Below are 22,383 nucleotides of genomic sequence, written 5' to 3' on the forward strand. Positions count from 1 at the left end.
TCCCATAACTTCGAATGCAGCATGATTTCCCGCCAATGCAGTAGCCACTTCCTGGATTGGCTCCGCCCACTCAATATGGCTGTACACTTTGTAGGTAGGTGCTCATCAGTTTGGAACTTTACTTTCTCCTTCTCTTTCCTTGCCATTAATTCCTGCCAGGAAGTTGGAAATTATGTCTGACGAAGGCGAAGACGAATTCCAGTTTCTGCGAACGGTGAGTTTGCTGCTTGGTCCGAATACCAATATCTATTTCATGTTTATTCTTTAGGTTACATCTGTGTGTAGTTTGCATGTACTCGTACATTCCAAAAACATGCTAGGTTAATTGGCGACGCCAAATTGTATAAAAGTGAATGTGTTTTCAATGCTTGTTTGTCTATTATGTCTGATTGGCTGGCAACCAATGCTTGGTGACGTCAGTAGAATTTAATAAAACGGAGATATGATGCTAACCTTGTTAGCTTTCTGGTATCATCTCTTATGTTAACGGGTCGGTTTTGACCCATGTATTAAATCAGCTATAAAATACACAAAAAACAATAAGTTACCATCAAATTTGCTTCTTATGTCTTGGTTACCTTCTTAGGCTTCCTCATCCATTAAAATGTTGCTTTTTAATACTTTTGGTGTGGGCATGTAGGCCTTTTTTGTCACTATACCCCTCAATTTCAATTTCCAAAAATGGTAAACTGAACCTCAAAAGAATCATATTAATAAATTGAAGGTTCTTTTGTTATTTGGCTATTACTGAGGGCTATAGAACATATCTCTTAAGTCAATTAGTTTTATTTATTTTCTCATTTTAGTATTAATCACTAAAGAAACATCATTGTGTTGGCTGATTGTACACTTATGATTTCAATTGTGGCTAAAAATATTGCTTTATAGTCATATTATTATAACCGGGTTGAAACCGACCCTAACAATACAGTGGTCATAATTTCAACCAGACCATTTTAAAATGTAGTAAAAATTATTTTTTTTGGTTTTATTTTGTTGAAATAGAGTTTCCTGACAAAGTCAAAAAGCCTTGATGCCATAAACAAATGTTATGTGATTCTTTTTATGCATTAAAATGTAAAACGGGACATTGTAACAATATTTATAGGTCAGAAAAGTATAAAAAGCATAACAGGTCCCCTTTAAATTGGATTTTCCTTGTAAAATTTAAAGAAGCAAAAGCGGTATTCCAATTAAAACTAACATGCAAAATCCCTAAATACATAAAAATGCAAAATACATTCAAAATATTTGAAGATAGGATTTGTGAATTAACCAGCATTAACTATCTATTATTAAAAACAACAATAACAACTGGTGTACTGTGTTATATATGTGTGTGTGTGTAGATTGTCTTATCAGATATACTGTACATTAACAAAAAAAGCAGGAGTACTCCAGTATCTCCAGTATACCCAGTATCTCGGCATTGAACGGTGTGTTTGATTGCTTGCAGGGTGCCGCTGACATGCAAGAGTGGAAAGCCAGTTAAATGAGGGGTCAGACAGTGTAGTACATTCCCAATATGGAGCACCCAGAGGTGTTGGTGTTTCTGGGATGGACGCCCTCGTCTTTTTATAATGTTCTTTAAATAGATACCTGATAGACGCCTGATTCCACTGATGGTGGTATTTGCATGAAGATAAGATCAAGTGACAAAGTAGACACACATTGTCCTTTTGTCATTCTCACAACAGAAATTCCAAAAAGTGGTATATTTATCGTGTAATGTGGGTTTTTTTTGTGTGTGTCAGGGGGACGAGGTGGTCCTGCAGAGCACCTTCATGTCCCAGGAGGAACACGTGAAGCTTTGCTTGGCTGCCGAGGGCTTTGGTAACAGGCTGTGCAGGCTTGAGGCCACCTCTAACTGCAAGGTAACGTGCACCCAATCTCACCTGAAGGAATTCCACTTCGGGGAAATTCACTTATCGCAGTGGAGTGTGGAGCCAACCAACTGTGATAGAATTAGAATTTCTTATCACCAATTTTTGGAAGAGGGCATGTAAAACCATGGAGAGCATCTTGGTTTACAGTGTGACTTTTTCACGTGTGTTTTTTTTTTGTTTTTTTTTTTAAATAAATAATGCACCATACAATATATGAGCATCCAATGACATAATGGGTACCATAGTAACCGTCAATATAGTGATATATATAGCACATCATGACTGGTTCAAGACTCTTCATCCTTGTATTTAGCAAACATCAACTGCTTGTATTGTTTCTTGAATTGGCTCATCGTTGTTTGCATTGTTTGATTTCCTTACTCAATCCATTCTATAGTTTGATTCCACATACTGAAATGCTATGGCTTTTTAACGTAGTCCTAGCATAGAAGTGTTTCAAATGTACTTCTTCCCTGAGATCATATTTCTCCTCTCTTGTAGAGAAGTATTGGATGACATTTTTAAGTAATTGGTTATTTTTAGCCTTATGCATTATTTTAGCTGTTTGAAGTATTTGTTGAAGTATTTCTGATTTTAGAAATAAGGAGTTAGTATGTTCTCTGTAGGCGGCATTATGAATTATCCTTACTGACCTTTTTTGCAGTACATTTAGCAAGTGAAGATTGAGTGAAGTATTGAAAAAAAAATAGAATTTCTAGTACAGTAACTATTGTCATTTTCATTGATTGATTCGTTGATAAAATTGATGTATTTGACTGGCGTTTTCTCTCTCCAATGTTTACCAGAATGTTCCTCCAGACTTGTCCGTGTGTGCTTTCGTCCTGGCCCAGTGTCTGTCAGTCCGGGCTCTGCAGGAGATGCTGTCCCACAGCAAGAGGCTGGTTTCAGAGGTAGAACTCTTTCTATTATTATTATCATTGCATCTCAACGCATTTGATATGCAGGGGCTCACGTGTATCAATATGACTATATTTACTTCTCGACCACAATGTGCTTAACAGGGAGCTGTTGGAGGCCACCGCACCCTTCTGTACGGCCAGGCGGTGTTGTTCCAACACTCGTACAGCGGCATGGTGAGTCATACTGATATACTGCAGTATATAGTACAGTAAACAACCATGCACCACAGTTAGCATTTACTCGGTAGGAATATACTGTATATACACCTGAACTGTGTTCATTCCGCTTCCAGTATCTCAGCTGCCTGTCCACATCCCAGTCCTCGAATGACAAGCTGGCTTTTGATGTGGGCCTGCAGCAGGAGAAAGCAGGTAGCTCCTCTCTCTGGCGATGTCAACGTCTTAAAGTGTCTGAATTGTGAACGGTGTTTCTCAGGTGAAACCTGTTGGTGGACAGTCCATCCAGCCTCCAGGCAGAGGTCAGAGGGCGAGAAAGTGCGTGTTGGTGATGACCTCATACTGGTCAGTGTGTCCTCTGAAAGATATTTGGTAAGTCAGGTAACAGTGATGTAATTCTCACCGGAATATACTAATATGTATCCTTTAGAGTAGTCAGTGTACGGCTTGTATAGAAGTTCATTCATTCATTCATTTTCTACCGCTTATCCTCACGAGGGGTGCTGGAGCCTATCCCAGCTGTCTTCGGGCAAGAGGCGGGGTAACAGCCAATCACAGGGCGCATATAGACAAACAACCATTCACACTCACATTCATACCTATGGACAATTTGGAGTCGCTAATTAACCTAGCATGTTTTTGGAATGTGGGAGGAAACCCACAAACACACGGGGAGAACGTGCAAACTCCACACATAAATGTCCGAGGGTGGAATCAAACTCGGGTCTCCTCTGTGTGTGGCCTGCGTGCTAACCACTCGACCATCGTGCATTATAATCGTTCATTCATTCATTTTCTACCGCTTTTTCCTCACGAGGGTCGCCGGGGTGCTGGAGCCTATCCCAGCTGTCTTCGGGCGAGAGGCGGGGTACACCCTGGACTGGTGGCCAGCCAATCACAGGGCACATATAGATGTGTCCGAGGGTGGAATCGAACTCGGGTCTCCTATGTGTGTGGCCTGCGCGCTAGCCACTCGACCAACGTGCAGTCCCGATTATAATCCTCATTCATTCATTTTCTACCGCTTATCCTCACAAGGGTCGCGGGGGGTGCTGGAGCCTATCCCAGCTGTCTTTGGGCGAGAGGCGGGGTACACCCTGGACTGGTGGCCAGCCAATCACAGGGCACATATAGATGTGTCCGAGGGTGGAATCGAACTCGGGTCTCCTATGTGTGTGGCCTGCGCGCTAACCACTCGACCACCGTGCAGCCCAGATTATAATCATGATTAATAAATTAAAGGCAACAAAGAAGCAGAAAAATATCATGATTATCAGTTTACTGATTCACTGGTTTGTCCTCACTAGGTCGCAGGGGTATGCTGGAGCCTATCCCAGCTGTCTTCGGGGCGAGACGCGGGGTACACCCTGGATGTTGCCAGCTATATAGAAAATCACAGCTGTGTGTTGACTCATTTCCAGTGGATAGTACTGCTATATACTATATTGTATACTATATTGTATACTATATATACTCTATACTGCTATATACACGGTTTCATCAATGCTATTACTCACTTTTGTGTGAGGTACTGTAGAAATTCAGAAGAAAGGTATAATATAAAATGATGTATAATTTTTTCCGTGTGTGTCCGCCCAGCACCTGTCCTTTGGCGTCGCCTCTGACAACAGAAGCTTGAGTGACAGTCTGATTGTGGATGCAGCCTTCCGGCAGTCTCTCTGGAGTGTTGCTCCCATCTGCTCTGCAAGTGGACTCGCTCAAGGCAAACTGTCCTCTCTTTAACGTTTTAATATCTTGTTCAAAGGGGTATCGCTACTTTTAAAGAGCGTTAATCAGAGAGTTATTGTTTGAAATGTTTAGTATAATTAAATACTGCTGCTAATTGGCACTCTGGTTGTAATTACACGAGGCTTGAGTGGCGATCCTTGTTTAATTGACTGCAAGAGTCTCTTTCACTGGAGATGTCATCCTTTGTTGATTCTAGGATACCTGAGAGGCGGCGACACGTTGAGGTTGCTCCACAGCCACAGTGACGCATGTCTGACTATTCCCTCTGCGGACCAGGATGGAAACCTGCAAAGGTCAGATGCAAGAAGTAAAAACTCCAAAAAACGCCCCCATCTTAGGCCGTGTCTTTCTTAATGTAGGATAATTCAATATGAGATTGGATCAGCATCCAGACGTGCCTGCTCTCTCTGGAGGCTGGAGATCTTACGCGTTGTGTAAGTGGAAGCTGGCCTACAGGTATCAAATTATGTTGCCTCTGTGGCCCTGATTGGAAGTAGTGATTGATGTCCCGCTGTCATTTCAGCAATTGAGAACCGAATCCAAGGAAGATGCATTGGATTTATTGTTGTGTATATTTTTTTGCTCTCAGGTGGAGTGGAAGACACACAAGCTGGGGGCAGGCTTTCCGACTCTGCCACGTGACCACTGGACGCTACCTGGGCCTCACAGATGAGAGGGGACTCCATCTGCTCGATCGAGACAAGGCCGACATCACCACGACTTCCTTTTGTTTTCGGTCTGCTAAGGTCGGACTTAACTCCCAGTTCTTAAGTCGTAAGAGCAGTGCAGCAAATGAGTCAAATATATAGCATTTCAGTATGTGGAATCAAACTATGGAATGGATTGAGTAAGGAAATCAAACAATGCACAACGATGAGCCAATTCAAGAAACAATACAAGCAGTTGATGTTTGCTAAATACAAGGATGAAGAGTCTTGAACCAGTCATGATGTGCTATATATATCACTATATTGACATTTACTATGGTACCCATTATGTCATTGGATGGTCATATCACCTCGTACTTCGGTACGTGACAAAAAAAAATTACAAAAATTATTTTAAAAATTTGAAAAAATTATTGACAAAATTTCAAAAATGATAAAAAAAATATATATAAAAATAATAAAATATATTTTTATTTTATTAGGAAAGCAGGAAGTGAACAAATGTAACAATTACTGATTGTAAAAGTACCAGATGGAGGGGTAGGATTTAATAAGCTTTGCTTCTTCCTACTCCTTTTGGACATATGGAACTGTGAACTGATTATGTGATGCATTCAATTGTAATCTGATGTTGAAATGAAATTAAACCATTACCATATAACATATACAGTCTATACTGGACATACGGTCTACAGGACAAACTGGACACCGGAACAAAGTCACATGTGGATGGGATGGGATCACCAGAGATCAAATATGGAGACTCGGTCTGCTACCTTCAGCACGTCAACTCCGGTCTGTGGCTTACCTACCAAGCAGCCGATAGCAAATCAGCATGCGTGGGAGGAGCTGAGCGCAAGGTGAACCCACTGTTTTTTGACGTATGTGAGATATGACACATTAGCTATAGCAATGTTGGAAAATCAGCTAATAAGGTTCAATGTTTTGAATCTTGATGTTTTTTTTTTCCAAATATCGTTCCCAGTCTGCACGGCGGTCGAGTGGTTAGCACGCAGACCTCACAGCTTGGAGACCAGGGTTCAATTCCACCCTCGGGCCATCTCTGTGTGGAGTTTGCATGTTCTCCCCGTGCATGCGTGGGTTTTCTCCGGGTACTCCGGTTTCCTCCCACATTCCAAAAACATGCTAGGTTAATTAGCGACTCCAAATTGTCCATAGGTATGAATGTGAGTGTGAATGGTTGTTTGTCTATATGTACCCTGTGATTGGCTGGCCATCAGTCCAAGGGCGTATCCTGTAAGCGGTAGAAAATGAATGAATGAAACAGTGGGAAGTCCCACTCATGGACGCCATAGCTCCGATAATGTGTTCCCTGTCTTTGCTCAGTGTTGCGTTCATGTTTGCGTTCACCAAAAAAGTGCGGTTTTTGGTTCAATTTTTGGCATTCATTGCAAATGATGCTTTTCCAGGCTATCTTGCACACTGAAGGTCACATGGATGACGGCTTGACGCTGTCTCGATCTCAGAGGGAAGAATCTCACACCGCCAGCCTCATCCGGTGCTCCACGCTCCTCTTCAATACCTTTATCAGGTACCCGAAATCCCACGCACCTTCCAGCCATCCATGATTGAGATTCAAGCTTCATATTAACATTTAATTTTATTTATTTTTGAAGGAATCTTGATATTTTGAGTGGACAAGCAAACCTTCATCAAACCTTGTTTCCAATGGAGATTGTCACCCGAAGCCTGCAGGATCTAATAACCTTCTTCCAGCCGCCACCAGAGGGCCAGACCCACGAAGACCAGCACAGCAGCAGGGCGGCCTTGAAGAATCGTCAGAATATGTTTCAAGAAGAGGTTGGATTAAAAAAAGAACTATTCATTCATTCATTTTCTACCGCTTTTTCCTCACGAGGGTCGCGGGGGGTGCTGGAGCCTATCCCAGCTGTCTTTGGGCGAGAGGCGGGGTACACCCTGGACTGGTGGCCAGCCAATCACAGGGCACATATAGACAAACAACCATTCACAGTCACATTCATACCTATGGACAATTTGGAGTCGCCAATTAACCCAAGTTGAAATATTAAAGAAGTTGCCATAAAGTTGTAATATAATAATAAACCAACTAAATCTAGAATTACAGTAGCTTTGGGAATGTTAAATATGAAAGAAATATTATGGGAACAGAGTCTAAATATTAGAAGAAGAACATGTAGTATGAAGATTCATTCATTCATTTTCTACCCCTTTGCCTCACGAGGATCAAGGGGGGTGCTGGAGCCTATCCCATCTGTCGTCTAGTTGCCAGCCAATCACAGGGCACATATAGACAAACAACCATTCACACTCACATTCATACCTATGGACAATTTGGAGTCGCTAATTAACCTAGCATGTTTTTGGAATGTGGGAGGAAACCGGAGTACCCGGAGAAAACCCACGCATGCACGGGGAGAACATGCAAACTCCACACAGTGATGGCCGAGGGTGGAATTGAACGCTGGTCTCCCAGCTGTGAGGTCTGCGCGCTAACCACTAGATCACCGTGCCACCAATAAAAAAAGAACTAGATATTGATATTGATGCATCGGTTATACGGTTGTCCCGATATTGACATGGGATATTAGTTATTAGTTATATTATTTCAATTGTAGCATCGATATTGTGATTGGCCGATATTAATTGTTATGCTTCTCTTCTCAGGGCGTGATAGACTTGGTGTTGGAGTGTATCGAACGTCTGCATCTCCGCAGTCGCTCTTTGCATCCGGCTGAGGCTTCAACAAATGATGCTGGAGAAAAGCGGGAGAGCATCCTCAGCCTTTTTTATGAGCTTCTGGGTAGCACACATTTGGCGTTTAAGCGATTTGTGGTGAAATTATGGTAATAAAATCATCTTTTTCAGCATGTCTAATTCGGAAAAACCGTGCAAACTGCGCACATTTCTCCGCCTCCGTCAACTGGCTCATTAGTAGACTCGACGGGCTGGAGGCATCCTGCGGTCAGTTCCGTTTATACACTTAAATTATTGACAAATAATATGTGATATTATTTATATATCATGCTCACCCTAGCTGTATCATGTACAGGAGTGTTGGAGGTTTTGCACTGCGTCTTAGTGGAAAGCCCTGAAGCACTCAATGCCGTCAAAGAGGGACACATCCAGTCTATCATCTCCTTCCTAGACAAGCACGGATGCAACCACAAGGTGATGATGAGCCACAGTTGCCACCCGAGTTCACTTAAACTGTGAATAAATGTTCCCAAATCTACTAAAAAAGGTGTTTACGAGAGTGGATGGCTCCCACGTGTGCAGGGGTTTAGCCCTAGCCCAAGTGCTGACAGATTGCCTTCCAGGTGCTGGAGGTGCTGTGCTCCCTGTGTGTGTGCCACGGCGTGGCGGTGCGCTCCAATCAGAACCTCATCTGTGACAACCTGCTGCCAGACAGAGACTTGCTGATGCAAACACGGCTGGTTAATCCGGTCACCAGGTAAACACCTGTAGTACCTTTTATTTTTAATTTTTGAATGTAAATGTTGACAAGCCTTAAATTGGTGTTTTATTCTGAATTAGCTTTTGCACAATATTCTAATTTATTGGCATATACCATTTGCAATGTTATCCCAATGAAATTTCACATTGACAATACAATATAATAATAAAACTGAATCATTCATTGGTTTATCATACAATTTTCTTATTTCCAAATTTTAATTTATAGAATCAGTTATACAGATCACATCCTGAAAAATGAATGGATGGGGGCCATGATGTTTTTTTGGAAATGGTTATTTTTATTTAAAGAAAAAAACTACAGCAGAGCTTTGTGATTTAGATGAAAAAGATGATTAGTATGAACTTCCATCTTTGCTCCCCCCCCCCCAAATTTCTCAATTTTCTCCTTAAATAATCATTGAAAAATGTCAAATATTTTGACTTTATTCCCACAATATTTTGACTTTATTCCCATAACATTATATGTTATTCTAACAGTTACAAATTCTAACTGAATTAAAAAAAAATGTTTTATTTTTTTTTGTAATACTATGACTTAAAAAAATAAAATCTTTAATATTTCATCTGGATTCTACAAAAATGACATAAATTCTCCTCGTAATATGATTAATTTATCTTGTAAAATCGGGCCTTTTTTCTCATCACGAGTCAACTTTTTTTTCTCTTAATATATTAATTAAAATTCTGACTGTTTTTTTTCATTTCTGCTGCTGTTTTAATTTCCAACCCTTTCAACTTTTTTTTTGGTATATTTTCTTCTCATAATTTTAACTTTTATTTTTAATTTTACAATTAAATTTTACAATTTTTAATTTTACAATTGTATTCATGGTTTTGTTTGTTTCTCTTAATATTACAGCTTCTTTTTTCTTTAATGTTTCAACTTTATGCTATTTTTTAATGCTATTTTTCCATATAATTTCATGCAGTATTCTTGTAAAATTGCGCCTTTTTCTCGTCAGAATTCAACTTTTTTTTCTCTTAATATGTTGACTTTATTCAAATTTCGACTGTTTTTTTTCCATTTCTGCTGCTGTTTTAATTTCCAACCTTTTCAGCTTTTTTTTGGTATATTTTCTTCTCATAATTTTAACTTTTTCCACAACCTAATTTCCGCCAAATTGTATTCATTGTTTTGTTTGTTTCTCTTAATATTACAGCTTCTTTTTTCCTTAATGTTTCAACTTTATGCTACTATAGCATTCATGCTATTTTTCCATATAATTTAATGCAGTATTCTTGGAAAATTACAACTTTTTCACAACTGACGTTATATGATACTTTTTGAATGTAATGTTTTAGTGCTTCGTCTATACTAAACAAAATCTTTGATATTTTTTGGATGAGCGGGATGTGAAGACAGCGGATGACTGTTATGATAAGCAATTCATCACAGCGTCAACGCCCCCCCCTCGTCTCCTCTTGAATGGTACTCTTCTGAAAAAGGCCTCCTTCCAGCCAGCCAAGCAACTTGGTCAAGTCCCCAACCTGTAACCATGACAACTGCAAAACACCTCATTTGAGATATGACATGTTTTTGTGTGGAGTGGCTCTTGTCGGCTCCTCTCCCTCTGGTGGATTTGGTGCACGGGGCTGATTAGTTCTTCAAGTTGTCCCTCTGCAAGAAGCTTTGATGCGAGAAGCTTTGATAAGTGGCGCCGCACTTGTCTTTCTGTGTTGCACTCGAGTTAAGGATTAATAAGGTGTCTCCGCCAGCATCTCCATCCACGCCGTGGTCTTGTTGTGGCCCGTCGTACAAACAAGCGCACATGCCGCCATCTTTTTCATTGACACTTTGGAAAAGGTTGCTGAGCAGACTCGCTCATAAAATGGACCTTATTTTGTTTCTTAACAGTTTAGGCGCTTCCTTTCTTTTATTTCTGGGTTTAGTTTTATGTTCTTGCCATCTGTCCTCCTAATATTCAACAACACCTTAAGGGAATTTGAACAAACATCCACTTTGAGTCAGAAGAAGAAGCAGATTTAAAATAATATAGAAAAGGGGTTTGATATGGAAGCACGTTTCCGTCACTGAAAGAAAAAAAAGTCAAAATTATGAGATAAATGCCACAATCATGAGGTAAAAAGTTGAAATTATGAGATAGGAAATTCATAATTATGAGTTAAAAAGTCAAAATTATGAAGTAAAAAGTCATAATCATGAGATAAAATGTTGAAATTTTGAGATAAAAAACAAAATTAGCATGTTGGGGGAAAAAAAATTCTTTATTTTTCTAAAGCTGCTGTGCCCTCAGGCGCTCTAACATTCCCAATTATGGAAGACAATTTCCACCACCAAAAGAAAAAAAAATTCCAATATTAAGTCATAACTATGAGATAAACTCAATATTCTGAGATAAAAGCCATTATTAAAAAATAAAAAAATATATAGAAAAAAAATGATTATGAGAAGTCAAAATTCTGTGATAGGAAATTCATAATTATGAGTTAAAAAGTCAAAATTATGAAGTAAAAAGTCATAATCATGCAATAAAATGTTGAAATTATGAGATAAAAAGTCAAAATTAGCATGTTTGGAAAATATTTTTTTTCTTTATTTTTCTGAAGCTGCTGTGCCTTCAGGCGCTCTAACATTCCCAACTATGGAAAACCATTTCCGCCACTGAAAGAAAAAAAATCCCAATATTAAGTCATAACTATGAAAAAAAAAATAGAAAAAATATGAGATAAAAGCCAGTATTAAAAAATACAAAAAAATAAAATATATATGAAAAAAATGAAATGATGAGAAGTCAAAATTACGAGATAGGAAATTCATAATTATGAGGTAAAAAGTAATAATTATGAGATAAAAAGTCGACAAATACAAATGGGACATGCTCAGTTTGCATCATAATTTCAACTTTTTCTCGTATAATTTTGAAATAGACATCCACAGTTGGAAATGTCCAAGCGCCAGAAGACTAGGGGAGGTACATCAGCTTGACAAAAATAAAGAAAAACATTTAGGTGAAAGATCCAATCAAAACAGCAGCAAATAATTTTTTCCAGGACGAGAGGAGACCCTGACTGTATCCTGTTCCCTGATTGGAGGCTCGGTATGCCCGATATTGATCCACATTTTGGCCATAAATTATCAAAAAAAATCTTTGGAGGCCTAACGCAAGAGGAAACATGGACTAAATGTGCAGCTCGAATGGTAAAGGATGGAATACAAGCATCTGCCTTTTCGTCCTTCCGACCTGTCGTCTTTTATTACGCCGCTCCCTATGAGCCAGACGTTGTTATCCCCGTTAGGCGTTATTGTTTATTTTGTTTAGAATTCTTTCCACCTGCTGCTCAGTCTATTCCCGAGCATCCCCCCTCCCTGGTTTCTTACCCCCACTCCTCCTGAAGCCATTTTGCCTTCTGTCACCTCCACTTCTTGTTGTTTGCTTGAATTTAGCTTTTCGCTTCTTCTTCATTTTTTTTTTTTTCAACGGAATGTGATCTGCCGATTGTCTGTCTGATTCCTTTGTTGCCCTGAAAGGTCTTAACAGAACCGACATTAGTTTTTTTGCAACACACAAATAGAAACCGCTAATGTGATTCAAGTTTCGCTTTCCATCCAAAACACAGAACCCAGATTGTAACAATTCTCCATTGACGAATACTCTCTGCAGTTTAGTAACCACGTCTCCATTGTCCTGTCTCAATGAAAGCGTGAGGCCCAACATCTTTCTGGCCCTGGGGGATGATTCGGCCCAGCCTCGGAGGTGGTACTACGAGCTGGTCGTGGACCACGTGGAGCCCTTCCTCACGTCGGAGCCCACACACCTGAGGGTGGGCTGGGCTTCCGCGGGGAGCTACCACCCCAGGCCCACCGGAGGAGACGGCTGGGGGGCCAACGGGGTCGGAGATGACCTCTGCTCCTTTGGCTTTGATGGGCTTCACCTGTGGTCAGGTTAGATTAGATCAACCGTGATTAATCATTAATCATGCAGTTAAAATACCCGTGTTCTGTAAGTAATGCTGACTGTGTTATTTGCATTAAGGTTGCGTGGCACGCAGAGTTCGCTCTCCCTTCCCTCACCTGCTGACGGATGACGACGTGGTCAGCTGCTGCCTCGACCTCACCGCACCCTGCATCTCTTTTCGGGTTAATGGGCTCCCCGTGCAGGGCATGCTGGAGAACTTCTGCCTTGATGGGCTTCTTCATCCTGTGGTCAGCTTCTCACCTGGAGTCAAGTATGTTCATTCATTCATTTTCTACCGCTTTTCCTCACGAGGGTCGCGGGGGGTGCTGGAGCCTATCCCAGCTGTCTTCGGGCGAGAGGCGGGGTACACCCTGGACTGGTGGCCAGCCAATCACAGGACACATATAGACAAACAACCATTCACACTCACATTCATACCTATGGACAATTTGGAGTCGCTAATTAACCTAGCATGTTTTTGGAATGTGGGAGGGAACCGGAGAAAACCCACGCATGCACGAGGAGAACATGCAAACTCCACACAGAGATGGCCGAGGGTGGAATTGAACCCTGGTCTCCTAACTGTAGAGCCTGCGCGCTAACCACTCGCCGTGCAGCCCTGCCCCAAAACTTATAAACCCACGCATGCATGGGGAGAACATGCAAACTCCACACAGAGATGGCCGAAGGTGGAATCGAACTCAGGCCTCCTAACTGTGTGGCCTGTGCGCCAACCACTCTTCCAAAAGGTCACACCAAAACCGTAACGTACACAAGCCAATGTAACATAGAATGAGCATAGAAAACCTTTTTATGACATAACTACAGTTTTTAACATTATTAGAGCTCTGTAGACATGAAATAACACCCCTATAGTCACATTTACTAACTCACACATAGAGTAGAATATTAGAATACCAACTACCACTGCCTGCTGTTTGTGGTTAAGGGGAGACTCAATGCACTTTAATTGCTTTATTAATTGTGGAGCTTATCACTGTCTATACTGCTAACCTGCTGCAAGCTAACAGTCAACTTTCCAAGCTGACATTCCAAACATATCATAAATATCATATAATAATAATAATAATAATAATGTACCTCGTACCGAAGTACTAGGTACATTATTTGAAAAAAACAACCTTAAACCGTATTATGGAAAGCAGGAAGTGAACAAATGTAACAGTTACTGATTGTAAAAGTACCAGATGGAGGGGTAGGATTTAATAAGCTTTGCTTCTTCCTACTCCTTTTGGACATGTGGAACTGTGAACTGATTATGTGATGCATTCAATTGTAATCTGATGCATGTTCAAATGAAATTAAACCATTACCATTACCATTACATCACTACCCAGGCCACTTTTCTTAATTTCTGAATTGACTTTCAGTTTAAAACCCCCCAAATCATTGCATGAATTAGTGTAAAACTACCCTTTTATCACGCATGTGAACCCCTTAATTAAATCGTGTTTAGCTTTTTAAAAGTCATATTAACAAACCTCGATTATGTGATTGGAAACTTGCATGTGTGTGCTTCCAGAGGGGCGCTGGTGTTAAACTCATGCACCATGTCTCCACCGCGAGATGTCGCCCGGAATTAATTGTGGCCAAACAGGTCATGATTGTGGAAAAATAGCTAAATGTTCACTTTGTTTATATTTCTAGTAGCTGTTCAAGCTGATATGTAACTTTAGCTAGCATGTAAATTGTTGCCAGGTAGGTCATAAATCAAAGCTGTATTTTTGTCTGTGCAGATTGCTAGCCATGCAGGTCAAGATGCTTGTCATAAATCGAATCGAGGGCGACTGTTGTGTTTGGCGGGGTAATTGTTTTGTGCAATTACTTCTACGGATAGCACGATATAGCTGGGAGAATATCCTGACATGCAGCCGAGACATGGAGAAATCAAGCCCAAAACAGCAGGGATCTTGGGAATACCAAGGCAACATTTTTGATGAAAACCAAATCACACAAAAACTGCAGCGTATGAAAACCGAGGTTTGACTGTATTTATGTAAACAGTCATATTAAGAAACATCACATTTATATTTGCACATTTCAACCTCTCCGAAAAGGAGTAGGAGGAAGCAGATCTTATGTCATCTTACTGATACTTTCATTCATTCATTTTCTACCGCTTTTCCTCACGAGGGTCGCGGGGGGTGCTGGAGCCTATCCCAGCTGTCTTCGGGCGTAAGGCGGGGTACACCCTAGACTGGTCGCCAGCCAATCACAGGGCACATATAGACAAACAACCATTCACACTCACATTCATACCTATGGACAATTTGGAGTCACCAATTAACCTAGCATGTTTTTGGAATGTGGGAGGAAACCGGAGTACCCGGAGAAAACCCACGCATGCACGGGGAGAACATGCAAACTCCACACAGAGATGCCCGAGGGCGGAATTGAACCCTGGTCTCCTAGCTGTGAGGTCTGTGCGCTAACCCCTAGACCACCGTCTTACTGATACTTATGTTTTTTTTTTTATTTATAAGGGTTCGGTTTTTGTTTGGAGGGAAACACGGCGACTTCAGATTCCTCCCACCTCACGGCTTCTCTCCGTGCTCCGAGGCTCTTCTTCCGAAGGTCGTTCTGAAGGTGGAACAGTGTCATCACTACGCTTTGGCTGACGGAGTCGGCAACCGAGAGCTCATTGGCCCCTTTGAGCCCATCAATCCTGTTAGCTTCACTCCTTCGCCAGTGGATGTTAGCAAGGTAAAGTTCTATACAGAACTTAAAGCTGGGTATTTAATTACAGTAAACCTCGGATATATCGGATTCAATTGTTCCCACTGGTTTTGTCCGATATAAGCGAAATCCGTTATATGCGTATACCGGAAAATGTCCGTTTTACGCATATATCGGATTTATATCCGGTATATGCGTAAATCGGATTTTATCCGTTATAAAAAGGCACTTCCTTGACTATGTTTCCAATGTACCTGGACGCGCAGGCAACGCTGCAAACGCTGCAAATGACGTCGTACTATAGCGGCCTGTCACGATTCGGCGAATCGGAGCGCCACGATGCGGCCATCCGATATATGCGAGGGAAATTTAATGGAAATGCATTGGAACGGGACTGGAGATTTTGTCCAAAATAGGCGAAATCCGTTATAAAAAATCCGATATATGCAATTATTTTTATTGGAAATGCATTACAGAAAAATTGGTTCTTTTTTATCTGTCCGTTGTGAGCGAATTTCCGATATATCCGAGTCCGATATATCCGAGGTTTACTGTATTAACTGTAACGCTCTAATAGGTGCAACTGCCACTGCAATTTGAGGATATCCGGGATAAAATAGCGGAGAATATCCATGAACTGCATGTAGTGGAGAAGATCGATCTTGGATGGACGTATGGAAATGTAAGGAAATGTAAAGTGAGCCTGCTCACCTGCTTGCAGTGTGAAATATTTATTTTTTGGATAAAAAAACAGGAGCGAGACGAAGCGAAGAAGCTGGATCCGTGTCTTGTGGAGTTCGGCAAGCTGCCAGAGCAGGACAGAAACCAAGACCTTCACACTGCCCAGGACATCCTAAGGTGAGCACTCCCAGCAGCATTTCATTATTATCATTATATTATATTATTATTATTATTATTATTAGGGATGTACAGTAGTCATTATGTTTATTTTTTCTTCTCACTGCAGGACTCTGCTTGCTGTTGGGTTCCACATTGATTTAAATGATGAACGCCCAGAAGGGAGCGTTCGCTTTATGAGACTCTCCAATAAGTATGTATGACTCAGGTTTATTGTTATAATACTCTGTTTATCGCGGTTAATTGGTTCCAAACTGGACCACGATAAGTGAATTTCCCCAAAGTAACATTCAATATTCATTCATTCATTTTCTACTGCTTATAAGCTGTCGCGGGGGTGCTGGAGCCTATCCCAGCTGTCTTCGGGCAAGAGGTTCATACCTATGGACAATTTGGAGTCGCCAATTAAGCTAACATGAATGTTTTGGCGATGTGGGAGGAAACCGGAGTACCCGGAGAAAACCCACTCACACAAACTCCACACAGAAATAGCCGAGGGTGGAATCGAACTCCTAGCTCCTAGCTGTGAGGCCTGCTCGCTAACCGCGCATCCAACATTCAATATTAATGAATGAAAAATTTTGTAGTCTGAGCATAGAAAACCTGTTTATCACCTCCTAATACTGTTTTTGCCATTATTAGAGCCCCGTAGACATGAAATAGCAACCCCACAGTCACATTTACACTTATACTACCCAATATTGTCATCCATTTTAGACATAGCTAGACACATTAGCATGGATCGTGTACTTACTGAGGTGATACTACCTAATATTGTCATCCATTTTAGACATAGCTAGACACATTAGCATGGATCATGTACTTCCTGAGGTTATACTACCCAATATTGTCATCCATTTTAGACATAGCTAGACACATTAGCATGGATCATGTACTTCCTGAGGTTATACTACCTAATATTGTCTTCCATTTTACACATAGCTAGACACATTAGCACGGATCGTGTACTTCCTGAGGTTATACTACCCAATATTGTCATCCATTTTAGACATAGCTAGACACATTAGCATGGATCGTGTACTTACTGAGGTTATACTACCTAATATTGTCTTCCATTTTACACATAGCTAGACACATTAGCACGGATCGTGTACTTCCTGAGGTTATACTACCCAATATTGTCATCCATTTTAGACATAGCTAGACACATTAGCATGGATCGTGTACTTACTGAGGTTATACTACCTAATATTGTCATCCATTTTAGACATAGCTAGACACATTAGCATGGATCGTGTACTTCCTGAGGTTATACTACCCAATATTGTCATCCATTTTAGACATAGCTAGACACATTAGCATGGATCGAGTACTTCCTGAAGTTATACTACCCAATATTGTCATCCATTTTAGACATAGCTAGACACATTAGCATGGATCATGTACTTACTGAGGTTATACTACCCAATATTGTCATGAATTTTAGACATAGCTAGACACATTAGCATGGATCGAGTACTTCCTGAAGTTATACTACCTAATATTGTCATCCATTCTGATGCGTCTTATACGGTCTTTAGGTATGAGCAATGCAGCGGCTACAGACCTGCACCTGTAGACTTAAGCCAGGTTTTCGTTAGCCCCAGCCATGAGGACGCGGTCAACCTGCTGGCAGAGAACGCCCACAATGTCTGGGCCAGAGAACGCATCAAGCAGGGATGGACCTACGGAGAGCAACAGGTTGGAGCTCTTAGAACATTTTCCCTGCACCAACGTTCTCTGGCTAACGTTTGTCGTTTTTGCGCTTTGAATGCGTTCATTCAGGAAGCAAAAACAAAGCGCAGCCCAAACCTGGTGCCCTACAGCCTGCTTGATGAAAAGACCAGGAGACTGGGTCGCACGGGTGTCAGGGAGGCAGTTTGCACCCTGCTGGCCTACGGTTACAGCCTGGAGACCCTCAACCAGGAGAATAGTACGTCATATGGTGACATTCATCAGCATTGTATCGCCGAGTGATTTGGGCCTGAAGGCAACACCACTGGATAACTTTTCCCTTTTTTATTGGCTTTGCAGTCGTTCTATCAAACGGATGCTTCTTCAGTGATGAGAAGTGCAGAGTGTTCCGAGCTGATAAATCCTACGCTGTGACTCGGGGGAAGTGGTACTTTGAATGTGAACTTGTCACAGCGGGGAAGATGAGAGTGGGCTGGGCACGGCCGGGCTGCGCTCCGGATAAGGAGCTGGGCTCGGATGGCCAGGCGTTTGTGTTTGATGGGTTTGAGGTGAGACTCCAATATTCTTAACACGGCCTTGCGATCACAGGAAGTGCATCTCATTTATTCCTCAGGAGTGTCCGACGTGCGGAATAAGGCGATTATTTACAAATCAGATAGTTTCATAGTAGGAAGTACAAGCAGGTTTAGAGACAGCTACTTCCTCCTGGCCACCAGACTGCTGAATGCTGAGTAAGCCCCTCTACTGTCCACATGCACATGCAAAACTTGAAATTATTATTATTTATTCCAAATTATTTACATTATTTGTGCAATTTACTGTTGACGATGTACATTGCTGTTCATATTTGATGACATCTATTTATTCTCCACATTGTTATTATTATTATTTATTATTATTTATTATTATTATTATTGTTGGCAATTTCACTGCTGTGTTATTGTGGAATGACTTTGTTTCTTTCCTTCCTTCTTTCCTTCTTTCCTTCTTTCCTTCCTTCTACTTAGTCCTTCCTTCCTTCCTTCCTTCCTTCCTTCCTTCCTTCCTTCCTTCCTTCCTTCCTTCCTTCCTTCCTTCCTTCCTTCCTTCCTTCCTTCCTTCCTTTCTTCCTTCCTTCCTTCCTTCCTCGCTCCCTCCCTCCCTCCCTCCCTTTCTTCCTTCCTCCTTTCTTCCTTCCTTCCTTTCTTCCTTCCTTTCTTCCTTCCTTCCTTCCTTCCTTCTTTCCTTCTTTTCTTCCTTCCTTCTTTTCTTCTTTCCTTCTTTACTTCCTTTTACTTACTACTTCTTTACTTCTACTTCTTTCCTTCTTCCCTCCTTTCCTTCTTTCCTTCTTTCCTTCTTTCCTTCTTTCCTTCTTTCCTTCTTTCCTTCCTTCTTTCCTTCTTTACTTCCTTTTACTTACTACTTCTTTACTTCTACTTCTTTCCTTCTTTCCTTTTTTTCTTCTTTCCTTCTTTGCTTCTTTCCTTCTTTGCTTCTTTCCTTCTTTACTTCCTTTTACTTACTACTTATTTCCTTCCTTCCTCCCTCTCTCCCTTCCTTCCTTTCTTCCTTTCTTCCTTCCTTTCTTGCTTCTTTTCTTCTTTCCTTCTTTCCTTCTTTCCTTCTTTTCATCTTTCCTTCTTTACTTCCTTTTACTTCTACTTATTTCCTTATTTCCTTCTTTCCATCTTTCCTTCTTTCCTTCTTTCCGTCTTTCCGTCTTTCTTTCCTTCTACTTACTACTTCTTTACTTCTCCTACTTCTTTCCTTCCTTTCTTTCTTCCTTCCTTCCTTCCTTCCTTCTTTCATTCTTTCCTTCCTTCCTTTCTTCCTTCCTTCTTTCATTCTTTCCTTCTTTCTTTCCTTCTACTTACTACCTCTTTCCTTCTTTCCTTCTTTCCTTCCAGTCATATTCCCCAGTATAGTAGCTATAATCAGAGAACCCTGCTTTATAAGATGGATGCAATCCTGCTAAGGCAAGCGTATGATTCTGTAATGGAAGTGTCTCCACTTACCTGGCCCTAATTCCACCTCTTCCTGTTGCCTTCAGGCTCTGTGGTACCATGAAGGCGGCGAGCCCCTGGGACGTGCCTGGCATAGCGGGGACGTGGTGGGCTGCCTGCTGGACCTGACCGAACGCACCATGATGGTCACGCTCAATGGAGAGTTACTGTTTAATAACCGAGGATTAGAGCTGGCCGCCAGGGACTTTGACATCCGAGATGGTCTTTCAGCCGACGTTCAATTCCTCCATCCTGCACTCATTGAACATTTGTAGTCACTTTTGCGTCTGTCTGTATTTTCCCTTCCCGACATTTCAGGCCTGCTGCCCGTGGTCAGTGTGGGTGTGAACCAGGTGGGGAGACTAAACCTGGGCCGCCAGGAGGACTCTCTGCAGTACTTTACGGCGTGCGGGATACAGGAGGGTTATGAGCCTTTTGCGGCCAATATGGCTCGAGAGCCCTCCTTGTGGATGAGTTGGAAAAAACCTCAGTTTACGTCCATCACGCCAGATGATCCCAGCTTGCAGGTTTGTTTATGCAAACATTTAAAAAATCAAGAACGCTTATTGTGCGTTTAATATGAAGGAAGTTGTACTTGTTGGTATAAGATTGAGATCCAAGCCCCTACGTTGTTCCCAGCAGTGCTTTATTGACACAACTGATCCTCCCATATCCTTTTGGAATCTCATTCAAGGTCAATCGAGTCGGCAGCTCAACAGATTCCTTATCCAGCTTGAGGGTCTCACAGCGGTTGTTGGCACACCACAGCGGAGGCGGAGAAATGGCCTTTTATCGTCTGAGCATGTCCGTCGAGTGTGCCGCCGTCCTCGCTAGCCCCGTCGTGGGGGGCGTGCTGCCAGTGGCGTCTAGCTCTTTCTCTCCAGGTCGGCGCACCATCCCCTCCATCCCCTCGTGATGTTTTCCTCAGAGGACACACTGCATATCCCAATTATTTGCAGATGTCCGCTTTAGATTATCCACTATTCACTTTTTTTTTTTTTTCACCCCTGCATCTCGACTTTGAAGGGGCTTAAGTTCCCCGGGGGCTTGGGGGGAGGGGCTGCTGCTGCTGCAATTAATTGCTGTTGTCCTTTTAGGACGGAAAGAGCAGGAGGAGGTGGACTCTGACTTTGAAGTGCTGATGAAGTCGGCCCACAGTTTTGCGACTTCAAGAGAGGAGCTGGACTACAAGGATCACAGCCAAGACAAAACGTCAAGACTGAAGCAACGGTGGGTTGTTGAGGGATCGCCGAAAGCTGGCGTTTGGAGGCAGAAACTTAGAGGCATTGTGATTCATCTTGTTATTTCATCATCGCTCGCTCCATCTTGGTTCCTTCTCGCTTCCTCACTGTCACCGTTTGTCAAAAATGTTCATTAATTCATTTTCTACCGCTTATCCTCACAAGGGTCGCAGGGGTGCTGGAGCCTATCCCAGCTGTCTTCGGGCAAGAAGGGGGCGTACAACTTGGACTGGTGGCCAGCCAATCACAGGGCACATATAGACAAACAACCATTCACACTCACATTCACATTAAAGAAGTTGCCATAAAGTTGTAATATAATGATAAACCAACTAAATCTAGAATTACAGCAACTTTGGGAATGTTAAATATTAAAGAAATATTATGGGGACAAAGATCAAATATTACCAGAAGAACATGTAGTATGAAGACTCATTCTTTTTCTACCACTTAGCCTCACAAGGGTCACGGGTGGTGCTGGAGCCTATCCCAGCTGTCTTCAGGCGAGAGGCGGGGTACACCCTGGACTGGTGGCCAGCCAATCACAGGGCACATATAGACAAACAACCATTCACACTCACATTCATACCTATGGACAATTTGGAGTCACCAATTAACCTAGCATGTTTTTGGAATGTGGGAGGAAACCGGAGTACCCGGAGAAAACCCACGCATGCACAGGGAGAACATGCAAACTCTACACAGAGATGGCCGAGGGTGGTATTGAACTCGGGTCTCCTAGCTGTGTGGCCTGCACGCCAACCACTCGCTCGCCGTGCAGCGCATACCGAATCCAACTTCTTGAAAATTCACTTGGTCTTGGTGTGGAACCAATCAACTGCGAGGGAATACTTTAATGATAACATGGAGTTATACTATTTGATGTTTGTTTGTGTTGTGTTCAAGGTTCATGCTGAAGAGAACCAAACCAGGCCTGGTCAGCAGCAACTCCTCTGCTCGGCTTCTGGAAGACGTCCTCGTTGACAAAGATAACTCGGATCACCTTATTCCAGCCTCAAGAGTAAGACTGTAGTACTGTACTCTTCTAGTCTTTAGTCTCTAGTCAGTAAGAAAATAACACAGCAGCTTCATAAAGATACATTTGATGGT

At 41.9% G+C, this 22,383-nt stretch overlaps 1 protein-coding gene across 9 annotated transcripts in view; it reads left to right on the forward strand.

Annotated features, from left to right (window-relative positions):
• The first annotated feature begins 80 nt into the window (after positions 1-80).
• The window catches only part of ryr2b (ryanodine receptor 2b (cardiac)), an 84,776-nt gene continuing 62,473 nt past the window's right edge, over positions 81-22,383 (forward strand). For 6 of the 9 annotated variants that reach the window (XM_058059128.1, XM_058059131.1, XM_058059129.1 and 3 more), the window contains exons 1-22: positions 5,346-5,478; positions 6,096-6,260; positions 6,831-6,952; positions 7,038-7,221; positions 8,068-8,203; positions 8,269-8,364; positions 8,453-8,571; positions 8,721-8,854; positions 12,543-12,784; positions 12,876-13,068; positions 15,302-15,521; positions 16,072-16,176; positions 16,249-16,352; positions 16,462-16,545; positions 17,894-18,053; positions 18,138-18,285; positions 18,387-18,595; positions 20,080-20,254; positions 20,351-20,559; positions 20,727-20,916; positions 21,130-21,262; positions 22,180-22,294. In XM_058059128.1, coding sequence (XP_057915111.1) covers positions 6,135-6,260; positions 6,831-6,952; positions 7,038-7,221; positions 8,068-8,203; positions 8,269-8,364; positions 8,453-8,571; positions 8,721-8,854; positions 12,543-12,784; positions 12,876-13,068; positions 15,302-15,521; positions 16,072-16,176; positions 16,249-16,352; positions 16,462-16,545; positions 17,894-18,053; positions 18,138-18,285; positions 18,387-18,595; positions 20,080-20,254; positions 20,351-20,559; positions 20,727-20,916; positions 21,130-21,262; positions 22,180-22,294 — 3,204 coding nt within the window. In that variant the 5' untranslated portion in view covers positions 5,346-5,478; positions 6,096-6,134. Of the gene's footprint in view, positions 215-1,754; positions 1,875-2,692; positions 2,798-2,908; positions 2,981-3,099; positions 3,179-3,242; positions 3,356-4,582; positions 4,707-4,928; positions 5,026-5,091; positions 5,167-5,321; positions 5,479-6,068; positions 6,261-6,830; positions 6,953-7,037; positions 7,222-8,067; positions 8,204-8,268; positions 8,365-8,452; positions 8,645-8,720; positions 8,855-12,542; positions 12,785-12,875; positions 13,069-15,301; positions 15,522-16,071; positions 16,177-16,248; positions 16,353-16,461; positions 16,546-17,893; positions 18,054-18,137; positions 18,286-18,386; positions 18,596-20,079; positions 20,255-20,350; positions 20,560-20,726; positions 20,917-21,129; positions 21,263-22,179; positions 22,295-22,383 lie in introns of those variants that run through there. The other 3 variants (XM_058059137.1, XM_058059127.1, XM_058059136.1) reach the window with 3 other exon arrangements.

Source organism: Doryrhamphus excisus, chromosome 20 (assembly GCF_030265055.1).
Source record: "Doryrhamphus excisus isolate RoL2022-K1 chromosome 20, RoL_Dexc_1.0, whole genome shotgun sequence".
NCBI classification, from domain to species: domain Eukaryota; kingdom Metazoa; phylum Chordata; class Actinopteri; order Syngnathiformes; family Syngnathidae; genus Doryrhamphus; species Doryrhamphus excisus.